General features: G+C 35.8%; 1 protein-coding gene across 1 annotated transcript in view; it reads left to right on the forward strand.

The window, feature by feature from the left end:
• The window catches only part of ascc3 (activating signal cointegrator 1 complex subunit 3), a 281,455-nt gene that overhangs the window by 56,337 nt on the left and 201,308 nt on the right, over positions 1–23,810 (forward strand). Inside the window, 2 exon segments of the mRNA XM_056476127.1 lie at positions 1,458–1,593; positions 5,746–5,871. Coding sequence (XP_056332102.1) covers positions 1,458–1,593; positions 5,746–5,871 — 262 coding nt within the window.

The raw sequence follows: 23,810 nt of genomic DNA on the forward strand, positions 1-23,810 counted from the left end.
AATGAGGCTCTGTTTGAGAAAGTCTGACCTCTTTGATGTATATTTGGTGAGGATGTCTCTGGGTGTCAAAATTAAAGTGCACCTTTTCACTTATTTTACACACAGCTAAAGTCAGAATTATTAAACCCCCTTCGATTTTTTTTTTTTTTTTTTTTTTTTTTTTTTTTTTTTTTTTTTAAATATTTCCCAAATGAAGTTTAACAGATTCAGGAAATTTTCACAGTATGTCTGATAATATTTTTTCTTCTGGAGAAAGTCTTATTTGTTTTCATTCGGCTAGAATAAAAGCAGTTTTAAATTTTTTAAACACCATTTTAAGGTCAATATTATTAGCCCCCTTAAGCTATATTTTATCCCGATAGTCTACAGAACAAACCATCATTATACAATGACTTTCCTAATTACCCTAATCTGCCTAGTTAACCTAATTAACCTAGTTAAGCCTTTAAATGTCACTTTAAGCTGTACAGAAGTGTCTTGAAGAATATCTAGTCTAATATTATTTACTGTCATCATGACAAAGATAAAATAAATCAGCTATTAGTAACAAGTTAATACAACTATTATGTGTAGACAGGGGAAAAAATAATAGGGCTAATAATTCTGGCTGTATATTTTCTAAAATTGTATTTTTTTTATCACAATTGTAATTTTTTAAATTGTCAGTTGTATTTAAAGAAAATTATGCTTAATAAAAAGTGTATGTATACAATTATGTTTGGCTTTTGACACATTATTTTAAATATGTGGCTAAGAAATAGCTATTAACTTTTTTTGGGGGGGGGGGGGGGGGGGGGGGGGGGGGGGGGGGAGCAGTGAAAATTTCGGCAGGGCATGTATAAATCTGAATCACTGGCCCGCTCGGACCAGTAGAAAAAATCCTTAGTGTTGAACTATATATATTTCTCGCTAGTAAAGTGTTCAGTTTTTCCACTTACAAAGTTCGCCATGTACATAACAAATGCGCCATAGTGCAATTGACTATCTTATGCTCAAAACACACCCAGAACTCATGAAGAGAATAAGCGCAACCCTGTTAGATAGTGCACCACGGCTTAGAGCGTATTTATCCATCCATAAAATAGCAAAAGTGGATTCAGACATGCCCTTAATGCTTTACGCCATGCACTTTAGACTTTGCTCTTAGATCGTTAAAATAGAGCTTTAATTATTCAAACCTTAATTGGGGAAAAAATAAACAGGGGGCTAATAATTCTGACTTCAACTGTATATATATATATATATATATATATATATATATATATATATAAAACCATTTAATTATTAATTGATTGATTGTAAAATATATCTAAATATAATAGAGATTGGAACAAAGCTCTAATTTCAAGCTTGGAAGTGTCACTAATACGTTTTGTAGATTGTGAATGCTTGTAAAGTCTGCTGATGTGAATCTTCTCCCTCTGTGTGTGTGTGTGTGTGTGTGTGTGTGTGTGTAGGGAGCAGGCTTTGCTGGCAGCACGCTCTTCTCCAGTTTTAGGCCGGCACAGAGATTACGAGCGCATTCGCTACCCTCACGTATATGATTCTTACGGCGAAGCCATCAAAACATCTGCGTTCATCGGAGGATCCAAGGTAAAGACTCACACGCACACGCACACACACACTAATCTGAGTCTTATATGTGTAAGGACACAGAGGGAAAATAAATCTCCGCTCTTAAATGCGAAATCTCTCCCCAGTGCTTTGTTTACTCAGCATCATGCCAATCTGTTCAATTATATCACATTATCACACGCTAGATTACCTTGAGCCTTTGTTTTAATCCAGTTTTTATGATGTCTTAATTAAAATTCCTGCCGCAGGCCATCTTCCAGCGATTGAAACCAATTCTTCGGGGCCTCATCTTTATTTTTCCTGCGGGTGGGAAGGAACAGGTGGTTTAGGGCTGGAAATCATTTGTGAATGTATGTGTATGTGTGTGATTAGCGATGTGCTAAGGCTAGTCGACTAAACGATACGACTGCTGCTAGTTGGCCCACAAACAAACGAAAATAATACCAATAGTTCACTTATTTATTTTGGACATTTTACTTTATTTTTTTTAAATGACCGCCGTGTTAATGTTGCATTTTAAACAGTGTAATTAGGGCTGCACGATATTGGAAGAATCTGATATTGTGATATTTTATTTTCCTGCGATAAATATTGTGATATGAATAGTTTTCAGATAATTGAATAGCACTATTTGACAGTTTTCCAGCCAGTCGAAAAGTATTCAGATACAGAAATTAAATACTCACAATGCAAATACTTGATTTTCTTTGCTTTGTCTCATTTCTATCTAAAAATAAATCCTAGGTCAAGTAAAAATATGGTTTTGTTTTAAAATTCTGTTGAAATACAGCAAAATTATGAGTTTTTTTCCTTAAAACAAGCTAAATTATCTGCCAGTTGGGTAAATTAAATCTTGTTTCACTTTGAAATGTAGATATTTAATTTAGAAACGAAGAAAATTGTTTGTTATTTAGCATAAATCATATAAATTCCTGATAAATACAGTTATTAAATATAATTCTGTAGCTTCTGGTCAACTTTAATCCAGACTTAACATTGCATAGCTTTCCGATGAGACTATTTTGGATGTGCACATTGCGATATCGATGCTGAAACCAAATATTGTGCAACCCTATATGTAATAATCATGCTGGCCGAGAGAGCTTAACATGCTGCGATTTTAAGAAAACATGCGCAATTACAAAAACGGCAGCAAATTAGGAAAAAATCTTCATCCGTCTGCAAATCCTCACAACACAGACATTTTTTTAAAACACGCTGCATTTTCACACAACGCAAACAAATGAACGAAACACAACGGAAATGTTTCAAGGGGACCCAAAAACATGACGGACGCCTCTGTGCTGTCACTATTGCTCAGTGAAGTTGTAGGTGGTCTTTGAAAGGTGAGTTTTTTAGTTGTTTATTTTAATATCCCGATTCCCGTTTCTTTAGTATTTATTAGCCTAAATAACCATAAACTAAATAATCAAACAATTATATTTGATTTATCAAAGTCACATCTGTCACATCAATAACCAAGCTTTTACCTCATAAATGCCAAAATGTCAAATAAACTAAACTCAATCATGTATGTTCAGCAGAGAGCAACTCTTAGCATCATTTCTTTAGGATTGTGCAGTTTAATTCACAGAATCTCTACAAAGTATGATTGTAAACTCACAGACTTTCCCAGTCACATCCATACCAGCTCATTTCCTTCAGTTAAACTATAAAAGATGTTTACAGATTGATATTTTTCTGATCCCATAACTCTGTGATTAGTAGTTTTGGAAAATATGAGCAGATGCTTCTTTATAATGTTATCAAATACCTTCTATGTTAATTTATGTTTTGTGTTTTTACTGCAAATGTCACATCCATAACACCTGAATTGCTCAAATACACAATTCTAAGATAACACAAGGGTTAAAATAGCACATTGGAGACACTTTAATACTAACTCAAATGCACTGAGTGCTCAGAAAGAAAACCAGTTTTGCTTTATTAGTTCAAAAATATGTGAGTAAATCAAGTGGCGTTGCCAGATATGATGACGTATGGTGCCGTCTACTGCGAGCAACAGCTGAATATGACACGTTCATTAGTTCAGCATATGCTCTCAGTTTGCTGGAAATGACTTGTAATTATAATAACTTGAGGAAATGTGGCATGCTAAAAATGAGATATTTATACTCCTATTTCTTTAAGAGATTGAATATATATACAGTTGACATCAGAATTATTACCCCCCCCCAATTTCTGTTTAACAGAGAGCAGATTTCTTCAACACTTTTCTGATCATAATAGTTTAATAACTCATCTCTAATAACTGATTTATTTTCTCTTTGCCATGATGACAGTAAATAATATTAGACTAGATATTCTTCAAGACACTTCTATACAGCTTAAAGTCACATTTAAAGGCTTAATTAGGTTAACTAGGCAGGTTAGGGTAATTAGGCAAGCCATTGGATAACAGTGGTTTGTTCTGTACACAATCCAAAACAAATATTGCTTAAGGGGCTTATAATATTGACCCTAAAATTGTTCACAAAAAATGAAGACCTGCTTTTATTCTAGCCGGAATAAAACAAATAAGACTTTCTCCAGAAGAAAAAATATTATCAGACATACTGTGAAAATTTCCTTGCTCTGTTAAGCATCATTTAGGAAATATTTAAAGGAGAAAAAAAATCACAGAGGGGCTAATAATTCTGACTGTATATAGATTGAAGTTATAGATACTTTTTTCAAATATTTCCCAAATTATGTTTAACAGAGTGAGGAAATTTTCACTGTATTTCGCATAATATGATGTGGATGAAGCGTTAAGCGCGAGTGATTAACATGTTATAGGGTAACTATTAATAAAATCAATGTTTGTAAGGTCAGAACTGTGTGTGGGTTGAGGCCCAATCTGAGTTCTACCCCTTAGCCGTTCCACTTACCCCTACCCCTCATTTTGCACGTTTCTGTGAAGGAGTAAGGGTGTCCCAGTTCGCTTTAGCTTAAAGGCGTAGGGCTAAGGGGAAGGGGTAGATACTCCTTCAAATGGAGATTTTTTAGCACCACACTCGAAACCAAGGAGTAAGAAAATTTCCCAGAACACACCAGCCACAACGGCTGGATAGCTGCACCCGGAAGTCAGAAGATCCACAAATTAGTATTTTTGGTCATTATTACGAATTTTTACAACAAACAAGCACATGTTTTAATATATTCATAACCGCTTCACTAGCGAGAAAACAGTAAAACAGAGCATCTGCAGCGTGAGGATAAAGAACGAGCCTCCTCCATTCAGCCTCTTTACTTTCTCTTTACTTCTACTCTTCACTTTACTCCTTTACTTTGGTGGAGTAAGGAAACAGTGGAAACTCACTCCACTGAACACGTCCATTAGCCCACATATTTAATTTCCTTTGCTAAGCGCAAAGATTTGCTTCAAAACTATTTCTAAATTCAGTTCTAATCTTTAGCAAAGGAATAAATGAGCAATAATAACAAAGTGTGGTCAAAACACTGAGTTATATCCAAACACACGTCCTGCTCCATATGGTGATGCAGACGTCTCCAAAACCCCACAGGTGGACAAATCTACACATGTGTTTATTAAAACAATATAAATCTGCATATAATCAATAATACTGCTGATAATAATCACATTATACAGATGCAGATTGTTATGAATAAACTGAAAAAGCCCCCCGAGGTGAAGAAGACATGGAGGCAGTGGTGTTTATATTGATGTAGTAAATAATAATTGTTGTATCATTTTAATCCTTTAATTGTTTTCATCTGTAAAGATATTTGCGCCTTAACACACCTCCGTTATAGACCAGCACACCCATGAGTTCACGAAGTAGTGCAAATGGATTTGCTATTTAAACAATGTTGCGCAAAACGTCAAAATTAGGGTTGCGCTGGTCTGAAAATAGCAAGAAATCGCACCAAACACGTCTTGCATCTTATTGCGCCGGGTGTATGATAGGGCCCTAACTGTTGTAACCCCATCTTAACCTGCTATATCTTACTACTCAAAGTAAACACACAAACATGTATTTCATCTTAGGGGCACATTGAAAGAGTGTGTTTCGGGGTTAATTTGAGCACACCGGTGGCCGCAGCACAACATCGGTCTTGAGATGGTTTCGCCGAGAGCTAATGCATGATGAAGGTTTAATTGTATGTGTTTGTTGTGTAATTATGTTCTCTCCGCTGTGTCGGCAGATGCTGCTGCCCGAGGGGATCAGAAGAGACAATAATAAGATGTACGAGGAGGTGGAGATCCCCCCCAACGAGCCCATGCCCATCGGTTTTGAGGAAAAAGCAGTGTTCATCTCGGAGCTGGACGAGGTCAGTGCTGGATTATTTACAGCTGTTGACATTTATCCGTGCCCGTGTTCGCACTCCACGAGCCCTTCTCTCAACTAATCACACTCATTTCTCCTGCTCATATCGACTGATGGCGCTATGCCGAAAGTCTCCTCCACATGCTGTCTGATGCAGCATATGATGGTGCTGTGTTTTGTTTTGTGAAGTGAAGAGCTGTCTTAATTTGTCTCGAGCCAGCTGGACACACACCAAAATCTAAACATTTTAAAGCTGGTGGGTGATACGCCAGTTATTTGGGTGATACGCCAGTTATAATGGTATTTATATATGTGGTATTTATATACTGCAGAAACACTGAAATATATTAAAGCATATATATCATAAGCATAACAATCATTGCTTTAGAATTAAGCTTAATATATATATATATATATATATATATATATATATATATATATATATATATATATATATATATATATATATATATATATATATTATATATATATTAGATATATATATTTGAAAAAAGTGGCAGAAGGCTGATTTTTCCAGTCATATGTTGAACTGCATCCCAATCATCATCAAATACTACAGAAGACCTACTGGAACCCACATGGACCCAAGATTCTCATAGAAATCAGTCAAGTTTGGTGAAGGAAAAGTCATGGTGGATGATCAACATCAACAGCCTGAGGTATCAAGACATTTGTGCTGCCCATTACATTACAAACCACAGGAGAGGGCAAATTCTCCAGCAGTATAGCGCGCCTTCTCATACTTCAGCCTCCACATCAAAGCTCCTGAAGGCTAAGAAGGTGCTCCAGGATTGGCCAGCCCAGTCACCAGACATGAACATTATTGAGCATGAAGGTGGAGGCATTGAAGATGAACCCAAAGAATCTTGATGAACTCTGGGAGTCCTGCAAGAAGGCTTTCTTTGCCATTCCAGATGACTTTATTAATCAGTGATTTGAGTCATGTCAGAGATGTATGGATGCAGTCCTCCAAGCTCATGATGGAGTCAGACACAATATTCATTCTGTTTCCACTGCAGCATGACCACATATTCTATACTGGACATTATTGAAGGTTCAGTGAGCAGACTTTAGTCTAAGCAGAGTCAGACCTTACTGTCCTAATCAAATCATTAATAATCAAGACATGATCAGATTTTATTTTGGTCAAATAATTTTGCCTTTGCCACTTCTGATACCAAATCATCAACTAGAAGTCAAGTTATTATTTGCTGTTCCTAAAACTTGGATAGGCGACAAGACGTTTGTGAGGTAATATATATATATATATATATATATATATATATATATATATATATATATATATATCACTGCAGTGTATATGCGCCTGGAAAAACGATCGTGTCACTCTATATTTGAAATATGTCTCCATTTGAAATAATGAACTTGAGGGCTACAAGATACAATATGTGGACGGCCCCTTGCGATTTATTATGTTGTGCTTTTCCACTGCATGGTCTGACTTGGCTCAGTATGACTTTACTCGGCTTGACTTAATTGGTTTTTCCACTGCAGTTTAGTACCAGTTCAGAGATGGATGGATGGATGGATGGATGGATGGATGGATGGATGGATGGATGGACGATATCAACAACAAAAAAGATGGATGAATGTATGGATGATATCAACAACAAGATAGATAGATAGATAGATAGATAGATAGATAGATAGATAGATAGATAGATAGATAGATAGATAGATAGATAGATAGATAGATAGATAGATAGATAGATATTGTATAATGATGGTTTGTGCTGTAGTCTAATAATTTAGACCTTAAAATGGTTTAAAAATTTTTTTAAAACTGCTTAAGTAAGTCTTTCTCCAGAAGAAAAAATATTATAGGAAATACTGTCAAACATTCCTTGCTCTGTTAAACATCATTTGGGAAATATTTTTTAAAAGTCTAATAGTTTTAATTGAATAATTTTTGACTTCAACTATGTGCATTTTGGGTTTTTACAAACCAACTATAACATGTGTGGGACAACAAGTGCCTCAAGACTTTTCTCTCCGCCTCTCACACTTCACCTCACCTGGCCAGATTATAAATAGCACTCAGACGGACGTTTCATAGTGAGAGGAGCATCTGCACCTCGTCTACAGATCACCACACAGTCATGTTCATTTACCTTCATTTAAATAATCTTAAATTGGCTGTTGCTGACTGCTCAGTTAAAGAAGACCTATTATGCAAAAATCTCTTTTATAAGGGGTTTAAACACAGTTGTGAGGCAGCAGTCTGTGAATATAAACAGCCTCCAATGGTAAAAATAAATTAATTGTATTTTTTATAAGCATACGTGTTATAAACAGAAACACTTTGATTGACATTATAAAAGCCCCACCCACTAGTGACCATCTCTCCCTCTTTAGCATAAACAGCCCTAAGTGAGAAGCATCCGATACAAGTTTTGAATCTGCCACTATGCTGACACACTGGCATTTGTAGCTCCGCCTTTTTTTTTGAAAAGACCACAATCTCATTTGAATTTAAAGCGACAGTCACCAAAATGCCGTAATTAGGATCAAAGCCTAATTTGTGTGCTATTTTGAGCTCAAACTTCACACACACACACACACACACACACACTCTAGATATATCAGAGGCTTATTTGACATCTTGTAAAAAGGGGCATAAATGGCGCACCTTTCAATATTGTGGGTTTGGTGTCTCGTCCAGCAAATCTAATGATGCGGACAGTAGAGCTGCGGCAAAAATCTGTTTGCGAAATCGATTCGGAGATTTACAAAATGCATCGCTAATCTTTCGTGAATTGATTTCGAGTTCAGTGTTTAGCAGCAGATGGCGCTCTACGCTTTTTGAACCATACACTCAAATGCAAGGAAGAGCGATTCAACATTAAGGTAGCTTATATGTCATAAGATTGATGTAAACACCGCTCACTGTAAACACTCTTGTAATTTTATTAAACCTTTTCCAAAAAATATGAATGATTATTTTAGGTTGAAGTGATTTATGTAAGGAATTGGAAGCAAGTAGGCTATATTGTTCGTAGTGTTTGTGTGTGAATGAGTGTGTATGGATGTTTCCCAGTGATGGGCTGCAGCTGGAAGGGCATCCGCTGCGTAAAACATGCCAGATAAATTGGTGGTTCATTCCGCTGTGGCGACCTAAGATTAATAAAGGAGTTAAGCCGAAAATAAAGTGAATGAATGAATGAATTATAATAAGACGAGATAACTGTTTGAAAATAGTCCACAGCTCATTTAACACATAGCAACAGTTTCATTAGTGTCAGTCACAAACATTTAATTTCAGCTGATGAATAATGAAGACGCTGATAATGAATCAGACCTTAAACTAGACACTTGATTTAGAAATACTGAGGGATAGTTTTGAATAACCACAAATTTGCAAAGACTCACTGAATATGTAGCGTTAAATTATACACACTGTTACTTCAGTACACCTGGAAATTAAATGGCCATTTTTATAGTGCAGTTCGGGCTGCGATAAAGTTAATTAGTCTGTTTTTATGTTATGGAAAAGAGCAGCTTAAACACTTTTCTCCTTTAGCACATCAACACCTACAATACCTAATGAGGTTTGTCCACGATTCATCAGGCTTTCAGCTCATTATGGACACTAGTGGAATTAATATTAAAGTCATGTATGACATACTGTGTGTCTTGACTCAAAATAACCTTTGTTAGATGTTCGAATCAGTATGTTAGTTAGCTAGTGTGAAATTTTTAGCTATTTTTTTTACGTCACCTCATACTTCATTCATTCATTCATTCATTCATTCATTCATTCATTCATTCATTCATTTTCTTTTCATCTTAGTCCCTTTATTAATCTGGGGTCGCCACAGCGGAATGAACCTCCAACTTATCCAGCATATGTTTTACGCAGCGGATGCCCTTCCAGCTGCAACCCAGTTCTGGGAAACCCTGGGAAACTTCGCACACATCCATACACTATAGATGATTTAGCCTACCCAATTTACCTGTAGCGCATGTCTTTGGACTGTGGGGCAAACCGGAGCAACCGGAGGAAACCCATGCGAACGCAGGGAGAAGGTGCAAACTCCACACAGAAACCCCACTGACCCAGCCGAGGCTCGAACCAGCGACCTTCTTGCTGTGAGGCGACAGCACTACCTACTGCGCCACTGCGTCGCACCTCATACTTCAGTTTTTCAAATTTTGACCAATCAAATGTTTTCTAGTATCTGACACGTTACGCTCCCTTTAAGATGCTTCTCCTTTGTTTTTCATTGGTCAACGCACTTTCACTTGTAGAGCTGTGATGAAACAAAATGGCTGTTTTATTTATTTAAAAGGGGAGGAGCTATTATACAATGATTTGTTTTTATGTCACCTCATATTGCAGCTCGACCAATCAAACGCTTTCTAGTATCTGACATGCCCCGCCCTCTTCAAGATGCTTCTCATTTGTTTTTCATTGTGTGAAACGCATGTTCACCGTGATGGAAAACAAAACGCTATTGGCTGTTTTTTTTTTTGTAGAGGAGGTGCTACTTTATGCCCCGCCCCCGCTTCATGTTTCAGTTGAGATTACCGCAAACATTGAAAATATAATGCACATCTCAAAGCACTTCACTGGACATTATCATTATATATGTAATCAAGTTTGCTTAAAAACAGTGACAAAATTCACAATTAGAAAATACAATAACAATACAACATACTAATATAATAACTAATATAATAACATACTGATATGAACAAGCTTGCAGTTTATCACTTCCGCCTAAATGAATCAACAATCTTTTTGTCGTCACCTCATACTTCAGTTTCTCATCAAATATTCTGACCAATCAGATGCTCTCTAGTATCTGACATGCCCCTCCTCCTCCTCCTCATTGGCTGTTAATTTGATGCGCTTTAGCTCAACCACTCTCACTGGCAGAGCTGTGATGAAATAAAACAATATTAAGGGGAGGGGCTATTACATGCCCCGCCCTCTCTTTATGTCAATCATCAAATAAAAAATGCACATTTCAAAGCCCTTCACAGCCCTTTTAAACCTCGTGTGACTCACTTTGGGTGCGCATTGACATCCCTCCTGAAGACATAATGAGCGTCCAAGCTTGACAGACTTCTACAAACCTCTCTTCAGTAACAGTACAGAAACCCAAAGGCTCACTTTAGCACATAGCATCGGCTTGATTTTGACAGGAAAGTGCACAAGTCGAAGTAGAGGAGACTCAGCCAAGAGCACACAGAGTTTTCCTGTTGGTCTGCTTTAATTACAGTCATCAGTGTGTCAATCATAATGACAGCCGTGCGGTCATGGCTGAGCCACAAGGTGTGTTCAGATTCACAGGATCAGCCGGGGCGATTTCTGTTGATTGGCCTAGTCTTGCGTCTAAACAGATCGATTAGTCATGCCTGCCGAGTTGTTTGTGTCTTCTCTATTGTTTTGCCAGGCTCAGCTGTTAATGTCTTTAATACACTTGGTTTTTCATCCTTACAGTGTTAGTCAAGGTATACTGAACCAAACAAAGAATGATTATTGTTTTATTTCCATCATTATTTATCGGATAACCTTTATAACATGCTATTCCTTCATTCATTTTCCAGACTTCATTGGTTAGCTTAAACTGGCCTACTACCTGCTGAAATAATCATTCATTTATTTTCCTTCAGCTTAGTCCCGTATTTATCAGGGGTCGCCACAGTGGAATGAACCACCAACTATTCCAGCATATGTTTTAGAAAGCGGATGCCCTTCCAGATACAACCCAATGCTGGGGAACACCCATACACACTCATTCACACACACACACACACGCGCACACACACACACACACACACACACACACACACACACACACACACACACACTCTGATACAATACGGCCAGTTTAGTTCATCAATACCCCTATAGTGCATGTGTTTAGACTTGTGTGGGAAACCGGAGCACCCGGAGGAAACCCACGCCAACACGGGGAGAACATGCAAACTCCACACAGTAATACCAACAGACCCAACTGGGACTCAAACCAGCGACCTTCCTTCTGTGAGGTGACAGAGCTAATGCATTATGCATTCTGTTATAGTTTATACATGGAGGATATTTTATGCTTTGTATGTTTCTCTTGATTTTTTTTGTTTATTAACATTTTGTTTCATATTTCTTCCTCAGCATTTTAATGTGTGTGCACAAAATTTTAGACTGTGATTTTATTATTATTTTTTCTATTAGTTACAGTTTGAGCTTTGGTTCTGACTTAAATAATGTATATACACAAATATATTACTGTAAAGCAGTAAAGCGTCAATAATAATGTAAAAGATAGAAAAGTGAGGGGTGTACTCATTTATGCTGACCAATATATATATATATATATATATATATATATATATATATATATATGTGTGTATGTATGTATATATATATATATATATATATATATATATATATATATATATATATAGATGTATCCTCGGCCCATCTTTGCTCCTAAAGACTAGACCAGGGGTGTCCATACTCGGTCTTGGAGGGTCAGTGTCCTGGAGAGTTTAGCTCCAACCCTAATCAAACACACCTGAACCAGCTAATCAAGCTCTTACTAGATCTACTAGAAACCTCCAGGCAGGTCTGTTGAAGCATGTTGGAGCTAAACTCAGCAGGACACCGGCCCTCCAGGACAGAGTTTGGACACCCCTGGACTAGACCTTTTCTGGATGCTGCTAAAAACAGCTACTAAAACATATTTACAGTCACCTGTTTCACATCACATGATTATTTCACCAATTTACCTGATTACTAACCCTAACCTGCTCCTGTCACTGTTTCTGCAATGTGTTGCAGGTCTGAATGACCGGAAAGGATGTATATCTACAAATGAAATGTTAACAGACAAAATTTAGGCAATATTTTGGGTTTATATTGTCTGCAATGAAATAAAAGTCAAAGTAAATGTAACCTTTTAGACACAAAATTGGGCATTATATTCTGTTTTGCTTGTCTTAGGGCCAAACAAATCATTGTTAAACAGATCATTTGAGAAAATCAATGAATGACCCATTCACAAACACAGTCATTTTCTTTGTTCCTAAATGAATCAGCCGAATTCATCAGAATGAATTATTTGACAGTATGATCACTCATTTAGACAGGAACATGCTGCTACCAACTGAATCAGTCAAAACACACTTTGCAAAATAAAGATTTGGCACAACACAAAGTAATAAAAGATTTGCAGGATGTCAGTGTGGCCTCGGACTCAAATTAAATCACAAGAGATGTGAATAAATGTGATGCGTGAAATCTCAGTTTTCCAGCATCTGCTTTAGTGACAGGTGCAGTTTCACAGAGATGGAGAGTGACTCATCTGGACTGACACGCTGACCTTGTCTGTTTTGTCACAAATAGGCTTGGAAAAACAGCTAAAAATAAAATCCATTATCATAAGGGCTAAGATGTTTTTCGGTATTTTAAACAAACAAAAAAAAGTTCCACTCCTAAAAGCTTGCTTGAACTGCTTATTTAAAACAAACCTGACCAATTGACCGATCCCCCCTACACCTCTTCCCTAAATTCAACCAACAGTGTTTTAAAAAGCAATGCAGAAAAAGAAAAGCCCCCGCGGCTGCCTTATTTTTTTACCAGGGTTTCAGATTTGACCACATTCTCTCCCTGTTATTTACTTTATTATTATTTTTTTTGTTTTTGTCTTACCTGATTTCTGTACCCATTCTTCACCACACCCGACACTTAGCATCTCAAGTCCGCCCGCATACATGTCGAGCTACCAGACAAACTTGTAACCGTGGAAAAGCCGTACACATGCAGGTAAGCAGTCAGATGGTAAGCAAGAAAAGGAGCGGCATCACACCACCCTGTAGCGTTCATTTTAAGGATGAAATGCAGCCATAAGTACCTCTGGCTACATAATTCGCGATCTCCGGAAACATATCTAGGGCTATATTCTCAGAATTAGCCTATATATGTTGAATTAAAAATAAAGCTGCATCTGAAATCACATACAGTTGAAGTCAAAATTATTGGGCCTCCTGTGTGTTGCGTAGGGATGCTATGCACATAGGGGTAGTTCCGAATGCAGCTTTGTTATGAGAATGGTCAGACAGGCAGGGATCAAAACCCAGTATTAACAGTGTCGAAGCATAGTCCGAAAAGTAGTCCAGGGCAGGCAGCAAAAGGTCAAAACATAAACAGTCCAAGGTCAAAAACACCGGAAACAAGAAACAAAGAGAGACGCTTACATACGGACAGCAACAGCTTCACAATACTCAGCCCCATGTGTGTGGAACTGAGGGGTATAAATAGTCCAAATAATCAATGATCATGAGTATCAGCTGTGAGTGTGTGTGTGTGTGGTGCATGACTGGGTTTTGTAGTCCATTATGAGGAAGGATTGTAGTTTGTGTGTGTGTGTGTGTGTGAATGTTTTCCAGCGATCTCTGGTGATTGGATCGCTGGTCATCGTGACACTGTGATTTCCCAAATTGTTCAACAGAATCAGGAGTGTTTTCACAGTATTTCCAATAATATTTTTTCTTCTGGAGAAAGTCTTATTTGATTTATTTTGGCTAGAATAACAAAAGTAGTTCTTAATTATTTTCAAAAGCCATTTTAATAGTCAATATTATTAGCCCCCTTAAGCAATATTTGTATTGGATAGTCTATAGAACAAACCACTGTTATAAAATGGCCTGCCTAATTACCCAACCTTAACCTTATTAAGCTAGTTAAGCCTTTAAATGTCACTTTAAGCTGAATACAAGTATCTTGAAGAATATCTAGTCTAATATTATTTACTGTCATCATGACAAAGAGAAAATAAATCAGTGATTTAATATGAGTTATTAAAACTATTATGTTTAGAAATGTGTTATAAAATATACAGAAATATACAGGAGGGCTCATAATTCTGACTTTAACTGTATATCGATATGAATCCATTGAACAAATCAACACTGACTGAAGCATCTTTTCCATATTCAGATATTATCATTTGTCCTCCCACTCGATTTAAGCAGCCTGCAGGTGTGTGTGTGTGTGTGTGTGTGTGTGTGTGTGTGTGTGTGTGTGTGTGAACAGCATACGCTTTGTGCAAGAGCAGACGTGGCTTGAAGCTGCGGCTTTTAGTGGCTGCCACTGATGTCAAACATAATAACTGCTCTGAGGGAGCGTTTAAAAGCAGGACGGGTCAAACGACTGCCCTAATGGAGACAAAAATACGCTTGACTAGCCTGCTGTCGCCCACTTGAACAAACCCGAGCGGCGGTGGAGAAAAATGAAAGCAGCAGAAATGTCCCGTCTCCGCTCTTATATCGCAAGATCATCGCTCAATTCATGTGCGGCTCACTCCCGAGGACGTGTTTGTGAATTGTGTTTCACGTAAAGCCAGCAGAATATCCGTCTTTCCTCCGTAAGTGTGTAAATATAAGAATGGACAGCGCAGATTTATTTTCCTGCCCCCGCGGGGCTCATTTCCAGCGCTGTGTTTTCCTCCCTTTCAGGAAACCATTAATTAAAGCGCGGAGCTTCACGGCGTAATCAATGATGCACCTTTCGTCCTAATTTTGGCTGTGCGGATGCTTTTCTTTTCTTTCTTTCTTAGGGTTTCTTCTGTCCTTTAAAAGACTACAGAACTACAGTTGAAGTCAGAATTATTGTATATTTTCTGTTGAACAGAGAGCAGATTTTCATTTCTAATCATAATAGTTTTAATAACTCATCTCTAATAACTGATTTATTTCTCTTTGCCATGATGACAGTAAATAATATTAGACTAGATATTCTTCAAGACACTAGTATTCAGCTTAAAGTGACATTTAAAGGCTTAACTAGGTTAATGTTAGGGTAATTAGGAAATTACTGTGTTAAAAGTAAATCGGAAGTATTTTATTGCATACTTCGATAATTAAAGATGATTATGATCATGCCTTGATTATTAATGATTTAAATAGGACAGTATACGGTCTGACTTTGCTTAGACAAAAGTCTTATCACTGAACAGAAATAAAAGCTGTGAATGCTAGATCTCTTGTGATTGTGACAGATAGTTTTGAAAAGAGAACGTGAGAGAATGTAATTGCATTGAAATATATAATTTCCCCCACTGACCCGCCGGGCAGCATGTACATAGATTTTGGCAGCCCCGGGACGTCGGGCGACCAGATTTTGCAAGCCCTGGGGTGCATGCTATTGGGAAAAATCTGACATTGCAATATTTTGTTTTGCTGCTATATACACTACCTGACAAAAGTCTTGTCGTCTGTCCAAGTTTTAGGAACTTCAAAAATAACTAACAACTAAAAAATCAATCACTGATTAATAAAGTCATCTGGAATGGCAAAGAAAGCCTTGCAGGACTCTCAGAGTTCATTAAGATTCTTTGGATTCATCTTCAACGCCTCCTCCTTCTTCTTACCCCAGACATGCTCAATAATGTTCATGTCTGGTGACTGGGCTGGCCAATCCTGAAGCACCTTGACCTTCTTTGCTTCCAGGAGCTTTAATGTGGAGGTTGAAGTATGAGAAGGAGCGCTATCCTGCTGAAGAATTCCCCCTCTCCTGTGGTTTGTAATGTAATAGGCAGCACAAATGTTGCCAACTATTTTCAATGAAAAGGCGCTAAGCTCTGCCTGAAAAGTCGCTAAATGTCGCTAGATTACATCATTTGTTATTTGCATATTACTGACGTCATCACTTTCTACCGTTTCTGTTTGTTTAACAACCTATGGTTAATAAAGGGGTATTTATATTTGCACTATATGCATGTCAGTTTAACTAAATTTATTGTTGTTTGAATACAGTATATCAGTATACAGTTGAGGTCAGAATTATTAGCCCCCCTGAATTATTAGCCCATCTGTTTATTTTTTTCCAATTTCTGTTTAACGGAGAGAAGATTTGTTCAACACATTTCTAATCGTAATAGTTTTAATAACTCATCTCTAATAACTGATTTATTTTCTCTTTGTCATGATGACAGTAAATAATATTAGACTAGATATTCTTCAAGACACTTCTATACAGCTTAAAGTGACATTTAAAGGCTTAACTAGGGTAATTAGGTTAACTAGGCAGCTTAGGGTAATTAGGAAAGTTATTGTATAATGATGGCTTGTTCTGTAAACTGTAAAAAAAATATATATATAGCTTAAAGTTTTTGTGGCATCTGTAGTGTTGAACGCAGAACGAATGACAGAGATTGATAATTATAACTAGGGCCAGACGGAATCTGCGGACTTTTTTTTTTGCTATTTCTGCAGAGAAATTAGTTAAAAATCTGCGGATTTCTGCTGAATTATTTTGGGAGTCTCATAACTAAAACCTTAATATGTGAAATAAAAAATAATCTCTTTTTAACTTTTATTTGATGTTAAAAATGCAAATCCAATTAGATCCACTTTATTTGGTAAACAAAGCAAGTCTCTCATATAATATATCCACTAAAAGACAGAAAATATGACTGTACACACTGCACTGTACATAAATCAGATGAACATTTTCATATTAGTCAATAATAATACTGTAATCAATTTAAAAACTGAATAAATATAGATTTACACACATTTACTGAAGCAAATAAACAAAAAGTAATGATGGGCTAAAAATCTGGGGAAAATATGTTTTTTTTTTGCCCTTCAGAGTTTAATATCAAATTTAAAGACTTTAAAAGCAAACAGACCATGAGAAAATGAGTTGTTTAGCTAAGTTTAATTAACACTGGGGCAGTTAAAGGGTATTTATTGTGACATTAAAATAGTTAAGAACTGCTTTTATTCTAGCCAAAATAAAGCAAACAAGAGATTCTCCAGAAGAAAAAATATTATAGGAAATGCTGTGAAACATTTTCTTCCTCTGTTAAACATCATTTGGAAATATGTGAAATAGAAAGGCAATTAATTTTGACTTCAACTGTATACATGGCAAGTATCGAGCGATATTTCACAGCGGTTTCATCATAATCTGCTTGTCTTGTGTTTGTTTTTGTGGCGTCGGCAGTGTTGAATGCAGAACGAATGACAGAGATTGATAAATATAAGTATTGAATTATATGCCTCATGAATTAAATGAAACCACATGCCCTTCAGAGCTTAATATCAAATTTAAAGACTTTAAAAACAAACAGACCATGAGAAAATGAGTTGTTTAGCTAAGTTTAATTAACACTGGGGCAGTTAAAGGGTTATGTGGGCTAATAACATTGACCTTAAAATAGTTAAGTACTGCTTTTATTCTAGCCGAAATAAAACAAACAAGAGATTCTCCAGAAGAAAAAATATTGTAGGAAATACTGTGAAACATTTTCTTCCTCTGTTAAACATCATTTGTGAAATATGTGAAATAGAAAGGCTTTTAATTTTGACTTCAACTGTATACATGGCAAGTATCGAGCGATATTTCACAGCGGTTTCATCATAATCTGCTTGTCTTGTGTTTGTTTTTGTGGCGTCTGCAGTGTTGAACGCAGAACGAATGACAGAGATTGATAAATATAAGTATTGAATTATATGCCTCATGAATTAAATGAAACCACATGCCCTTCAGAGCTTAATATCAAATTTAAAGACTTTAAAAACAAACAGACCATGAGAAAATGAGTTGTTTAGCTAAGTTTAATTAACACTGGGGCAGTTAAAGGGTTATGTGGGCTAATAACATTGACCTTAAAATAGTTAAGTACTGCTTTTATTCTAGCCGAAATAAAACAAACAAGAGATTCTCCAGAAGAAAAAATATTGTAGGAAATACTGTGAAACATTTTCTTCCTCTGTTAAACATCATTTGTGAAATATGTGAAATAGAAAGGCTTTTAATTTTGACTTCAACTGTATACATGGCAAGTATCGAGCGATATTTCACAGCGGTTTCATCATAATCTGCTTGTCTTGTGTTTGTTTTTGTGGCGTCTGCAGTGTTGAACGCAGAACGAATGACAGAGATTGATAAATATAAGTATTGAATTATATGCCTCATGAATTAAATGAAACCACATGCCCTTCAGAGCTTAATATCAAATTTAAAGACTTTAAAAACAAACAGACCATGAGAAAATGAGTTGTTTAGCTAAGTTTAATTAACACTGGGGCAGTTAAAGGGTTATGTGGGCTAATAACATTGACCTTAAAATAGTTAAGTACTGCTTTTATTCTAGCCGAAATAAAACAAACAAGAGATTCTCCAGAAGAAAAAATATTGTAGGAAATACTGTGAAACATTTTCTTCCTCTGTTAAACATCATTTGTGAAATATGTGAAATAGAAAGGCTTTTAATTTTGACTTCAACTGTATACATGGCAAGTATCGAGCGATATTTCACAGCGGTTTCATCATAATCTGCTTGTCTTGTGTTTGTTTTTGTGGCGTCTGCAGTGTTGAACGCAGAACGAATGACAGAGATTGATAAATATAAGTATTGAATTATATGCCTCATGAATTAAATGAAACCACATGCCCTTCAGAGCTTAATATCAAATTTAAAGACTTTAAAAACAAACAGACCATGAGAAAATGAGTTGTTTAGCTAAGTTTAATTAACACTGGGGCAGTTAAAGGGTTATGTGGGCTAATAACATTGACCTTAAAATAGTTAAGTACTGCTTTTATTCTAGCCGAAATAAAACAAACAAGAGATTCTCCAGAAGAAAAAATATTGTAGGAAATACTGTAAAACATTTCTTCCTCTGTTAAACATCATTTGTGAAATAGAAAGGCTATTAATTTTGACTTCAACTGTATACATGGCAAATATCGAGCGATATTTCACAGCGCTTTCATCATAATCTGCTTGTCTTTGGGTTTGTTTTCGTGGCGTCGGCAGTGTTGAACGCAGAACGAATGACAGAGATTGATATAAGCGGTGTGAATTAGTGGGAGTGGAGAAGTGCCTCTATTCATTAACTAAAGCCTCCACAACTCAAAAACAAAGTGCTTCCCTTTTATAAAACAGCGGTGCGAAACGGCTAATACATCTTTATGTGCTATTAGGGTCTTTTGAGCGGCAGGCCTGGAAGCACGTCTGTTTTTCCCTTCTTTTTTTTTTTTTTTAAGTGCTGCGCGATTGTCATTTATTGAAAGCTGTAATGGGCAACAGGGACGCGGCCGCTCAACGTGCCTTTAATAGCTGTGTGAAACATTAAAAGTGGGGAATTTATTAGGAAGCCTTTTAACTAATGAATCTCAAGCACCGCTGTTTTTGCTGTACCCGCGCGGTAAAAGCCTTTCTAATTTCTGTGAAGAAATATATGAGAGCTGCCTCCGCAATGAGCGGAAATCACGACGGAGACATGCTCTGTACATCAGCAACACCGTGGTAAAATTAAGCATGAACATGCGGAGCGTGGATTCATTGCAATCACGCGTAGCGCTTTTGTATGTGGAAATAATACAGATGTTTGTTGTGAAGGACATGTAATTGTGGGAGTCGGCAAAGATCCACAGCTTGTTTCTTGTTTCATGTTAAGCTTGATTAAAGGAGACTTATCCACTCCCTTTTTACAAGATGTAAGTCTCTGATGTGCGTAGTATGTGAAGTTTGAGCTCAAAATACCACACAAATAATGTTTTCTAACTCACGGACTCTTTCTGGCTTTGATCCTAATTGTGTAATTTTAGTGACTGTCGCTTTAAATGCAAATGAGATGCTCTTTTCGAAAGAGGGCGGAGCTATAAATGCCTGTGTGTCAGCATATTGGCAGATTCAAAACTCTAATAGCAGACGGCTGCTTCTCACTTAGGGCTGCTTATGCTAATTAAGGACAGATGGTCACTAGTGGGCGGGGCTTTCCTGCTCTGATGACACTTACAAAGGCAGAATGTCAATCAAAGGGTTTCTCAGACTGTTTTTATCAAGCGTGATTATAAACAATAAAATGAATTAGTCCTGCACGATTAATCGATTTGAAAAGCTGCGATTATTTTGAGCTACTATGGCGAGGGAGGCGAGCGCGAGTAATTAAAACGATTCACCTAACGTTACTTAAACAGCAGACAACTGTTACAGCAGAACACACGAGCCCCTTATTTCACTGCGCAGATATTGGCTGTCATTTTCCTCTCTTGTCTCGACTCCGCCCATTAGTGTTTAATTTCAGCTCTGGTTTCATCTCACTCCAGCCAATAGCAAAACAGCAATACTGAGGAGGCGGGGCTAAAGATTGCAAGGCTGCGTCTGATTGGTCAAATTTAGAAAAACAAGCAATGCATAAAATAAATGTTTATCACACATCCATGATACATATTATATTGCATATACTGTTATCGCAATTACGATAATTTTGCGATACATTCTGCAGCCCTAGTATACAGCCGCTTACATTCACGTAAGATACAGTATCACCCCCTAGTGGCCGAAGTCCATAAGTTGAGAAAACCCACAGAGGTTTGTTCATATCGGACTCCGTTAACCTTGTCAAATAGCTTCTGAAACTTCATTGGTTTATTTGACCCCTCAGTGTAAATGTCTTTCATGTTTCCTTTTTGCATTATAGCGCCATCATGTGGTCAAACAGTGCTACTTTTTTACTATACCGTAAGATGGAGCTAATAATTCCGACTTAATTCACATGTGGAACACCGTAACACACACACTATGGGATTTTGGTACATGTGGAAATCATGTGACCCCTTTTTCCTCATGTTTCAACACCACACACAGCAGTGTTTCTCAACCACGTTCCTGGAGGACCACCAGCACTGCATGTTTTGGATGTCTCCTTTGTCTGTCACACCCATTACAGGTCTTTCAGTCTCTCCTAATGAGCTGATGATCTGAAACAGGTGGTTTTGGTATACAGAAAAAATGCAGATCTGGTGCTCCTCCAGAAACGTGGTCGAGAAACACCGTTCTACGGTATAACACGGTTCACATTCCATTTTAATGTGACGCTCACGTGGCTTTTCATCTCGCTGTGCCATCGCGGTTATGTTATATATGCAATATTATCACAAAATGTAGATCATAGTATGGCGAAGAGTTTAATCTGTTTTACATCTTGTGATCTATAAAGCATGGCAATCGTAACCTTGAGTGTGTAATGATTTATTCCTTTTCATTTGAGTGCAGTACATTTTTTATGATAGGTGACTTTCCAGTGACATTGCTTGCAAATTGCATGTTTTATCTCCAGCTTGTTCTTCCCAGTAATGCTGTAAAACCCAAAATGAACACAGATGCTCTTTCTGAATATGAAAAAACATCTTAAATTTGTGCAGCTGTGCTGTCGTTTGCTTTATCATTTTCACACGTCTGCTCTGGGATGAGAATACTAACGAGGGGTGCATTTGTAATGAATATCCAGCGTGAAATGTTTCAGATGTAAAATAATGTGATTTGCATTTGCTGAAGGAAATAACAGTGTTTGCAAAGCAGCAAAAAAGTCATGGAAATGTGTTGCCCAATCTTTAATTTAATTTAATTTAATTAATTTAATTTAATTTTATTTTATTTTATTTTATTTTATTTTATTTTATTTTATTTTATTTTATTTTATTTTATTTTATTTTATTTTTTATTTTTTTACTCGTCTCTATTTAATTTAATTTATTTATTTTTATTTAATTAATTTACTTTATTTTATTTTATTTATTTTACTCATCTCTATTTTATTTATTTTAATTTAATTTAATTTATTTAATTTATGTTATTTATTTTATTTATTTTACTTGTGTCTATTTTATTTCATTTTATTTTATTTTATTTATTTATTATTTTTATAGAATTTTTTTATTTAGTTAATTTTATTTTATTTTATTTATTTTACTCATCTCTATTTTATTTATTTTATTTTAATTTAATTTAATTTATTTTATTTATGTTATTTATTTTATTTATTTTACTTATCTCTATTTTATTTCATTTTATTTTATTTTATTTATTTTACTCATCTCTATTTTATTTATTTTAATTTAATTTAATTAAATTTATTTTATTTGTTATTTATTTTATTTATTTTACTTATCTCTATTTTATTTCATTTTATTTTATTTTATTAATTTATTATTTTTATAGAATTTTTTTATTTAGTTAATTTTATTTTATTTATTTTGCTCATCTCTATTTTATTTTATTTTATTTATTTTTAGTTTTGTTTTTATTTTATTTATCTCTAATTTATTTTATATTGTTTATTTATTTTACTTATTTTTTCTTTGATTTTATTTAAAATATTTATTACATTTTTTTTATTTTGTTTTCTTTTATTTTTATTATATTTATTTTACTCATCTATATTTTATTTTATTTTATTTTATTTTATTTTATTTTATTTTATTTTATTTTATTTTATTTTATTTTATTTTATTTTATTTTATTATTATTTTTTTTTACATCAGCCACTTTATTAGGTATACCTTACTAGTACCGGGTTGGACCCCTTTTGCCTTCAGAACAGCCTTAATCCTTCATGCCATAGATTTAACAAGGTACTGGAAATATTCCTCAGAGATTTTGCTCCATATTGACAGAATATTTTCTCTGTTTTGGACTATTCTCTGTAAACCCTAGAGATGGTTGTGTGTGAAAATCCCAGTAGATCAGCAGTTTCTGAAATACTCAGAGCAGCCCGTCTGGCACCAACAACCATGTCACATTCAAAGTCACTTAAATCCCCTTTCTTCCCCATTCTGATGCTCAGTTTGAACTGCAGCAGATCATCTTGACCATGTCTACATGCCTAAATGCATTGAGTTGCTGCCATGTGATTGGCTGATTAGAAATTTGCGTTAATGAGCAGTTGGACAGGTGTACCTAATAAAAAATAAAATTATTATATTTTTACTATTAGTAGCTGGTTATATTTACAATCTGTCACCACACGACTGTGTTTAAACCCTGATTTTTGCATATTATGTCTATATTCATTTTAACATAAGATTATTTTGCTCACCGCATTGGCAGATTATTTTTCTTGCACTCAGAAACCACGTTTAGTCGAAATGTTTGAGTA

This window comes from Danio aesculapii, chromosome 16 (genome assembly GCF_903798145.1).
Source record: "Danio aesculapii chromosome 16, fDanAes4.1, whole genome shotgun sequence".
NCBI lineage: Eukaryota > Metazoa > Chordata > Actinopteri > Cypriniformes > Danionidae > Danio > Danio aesculapii.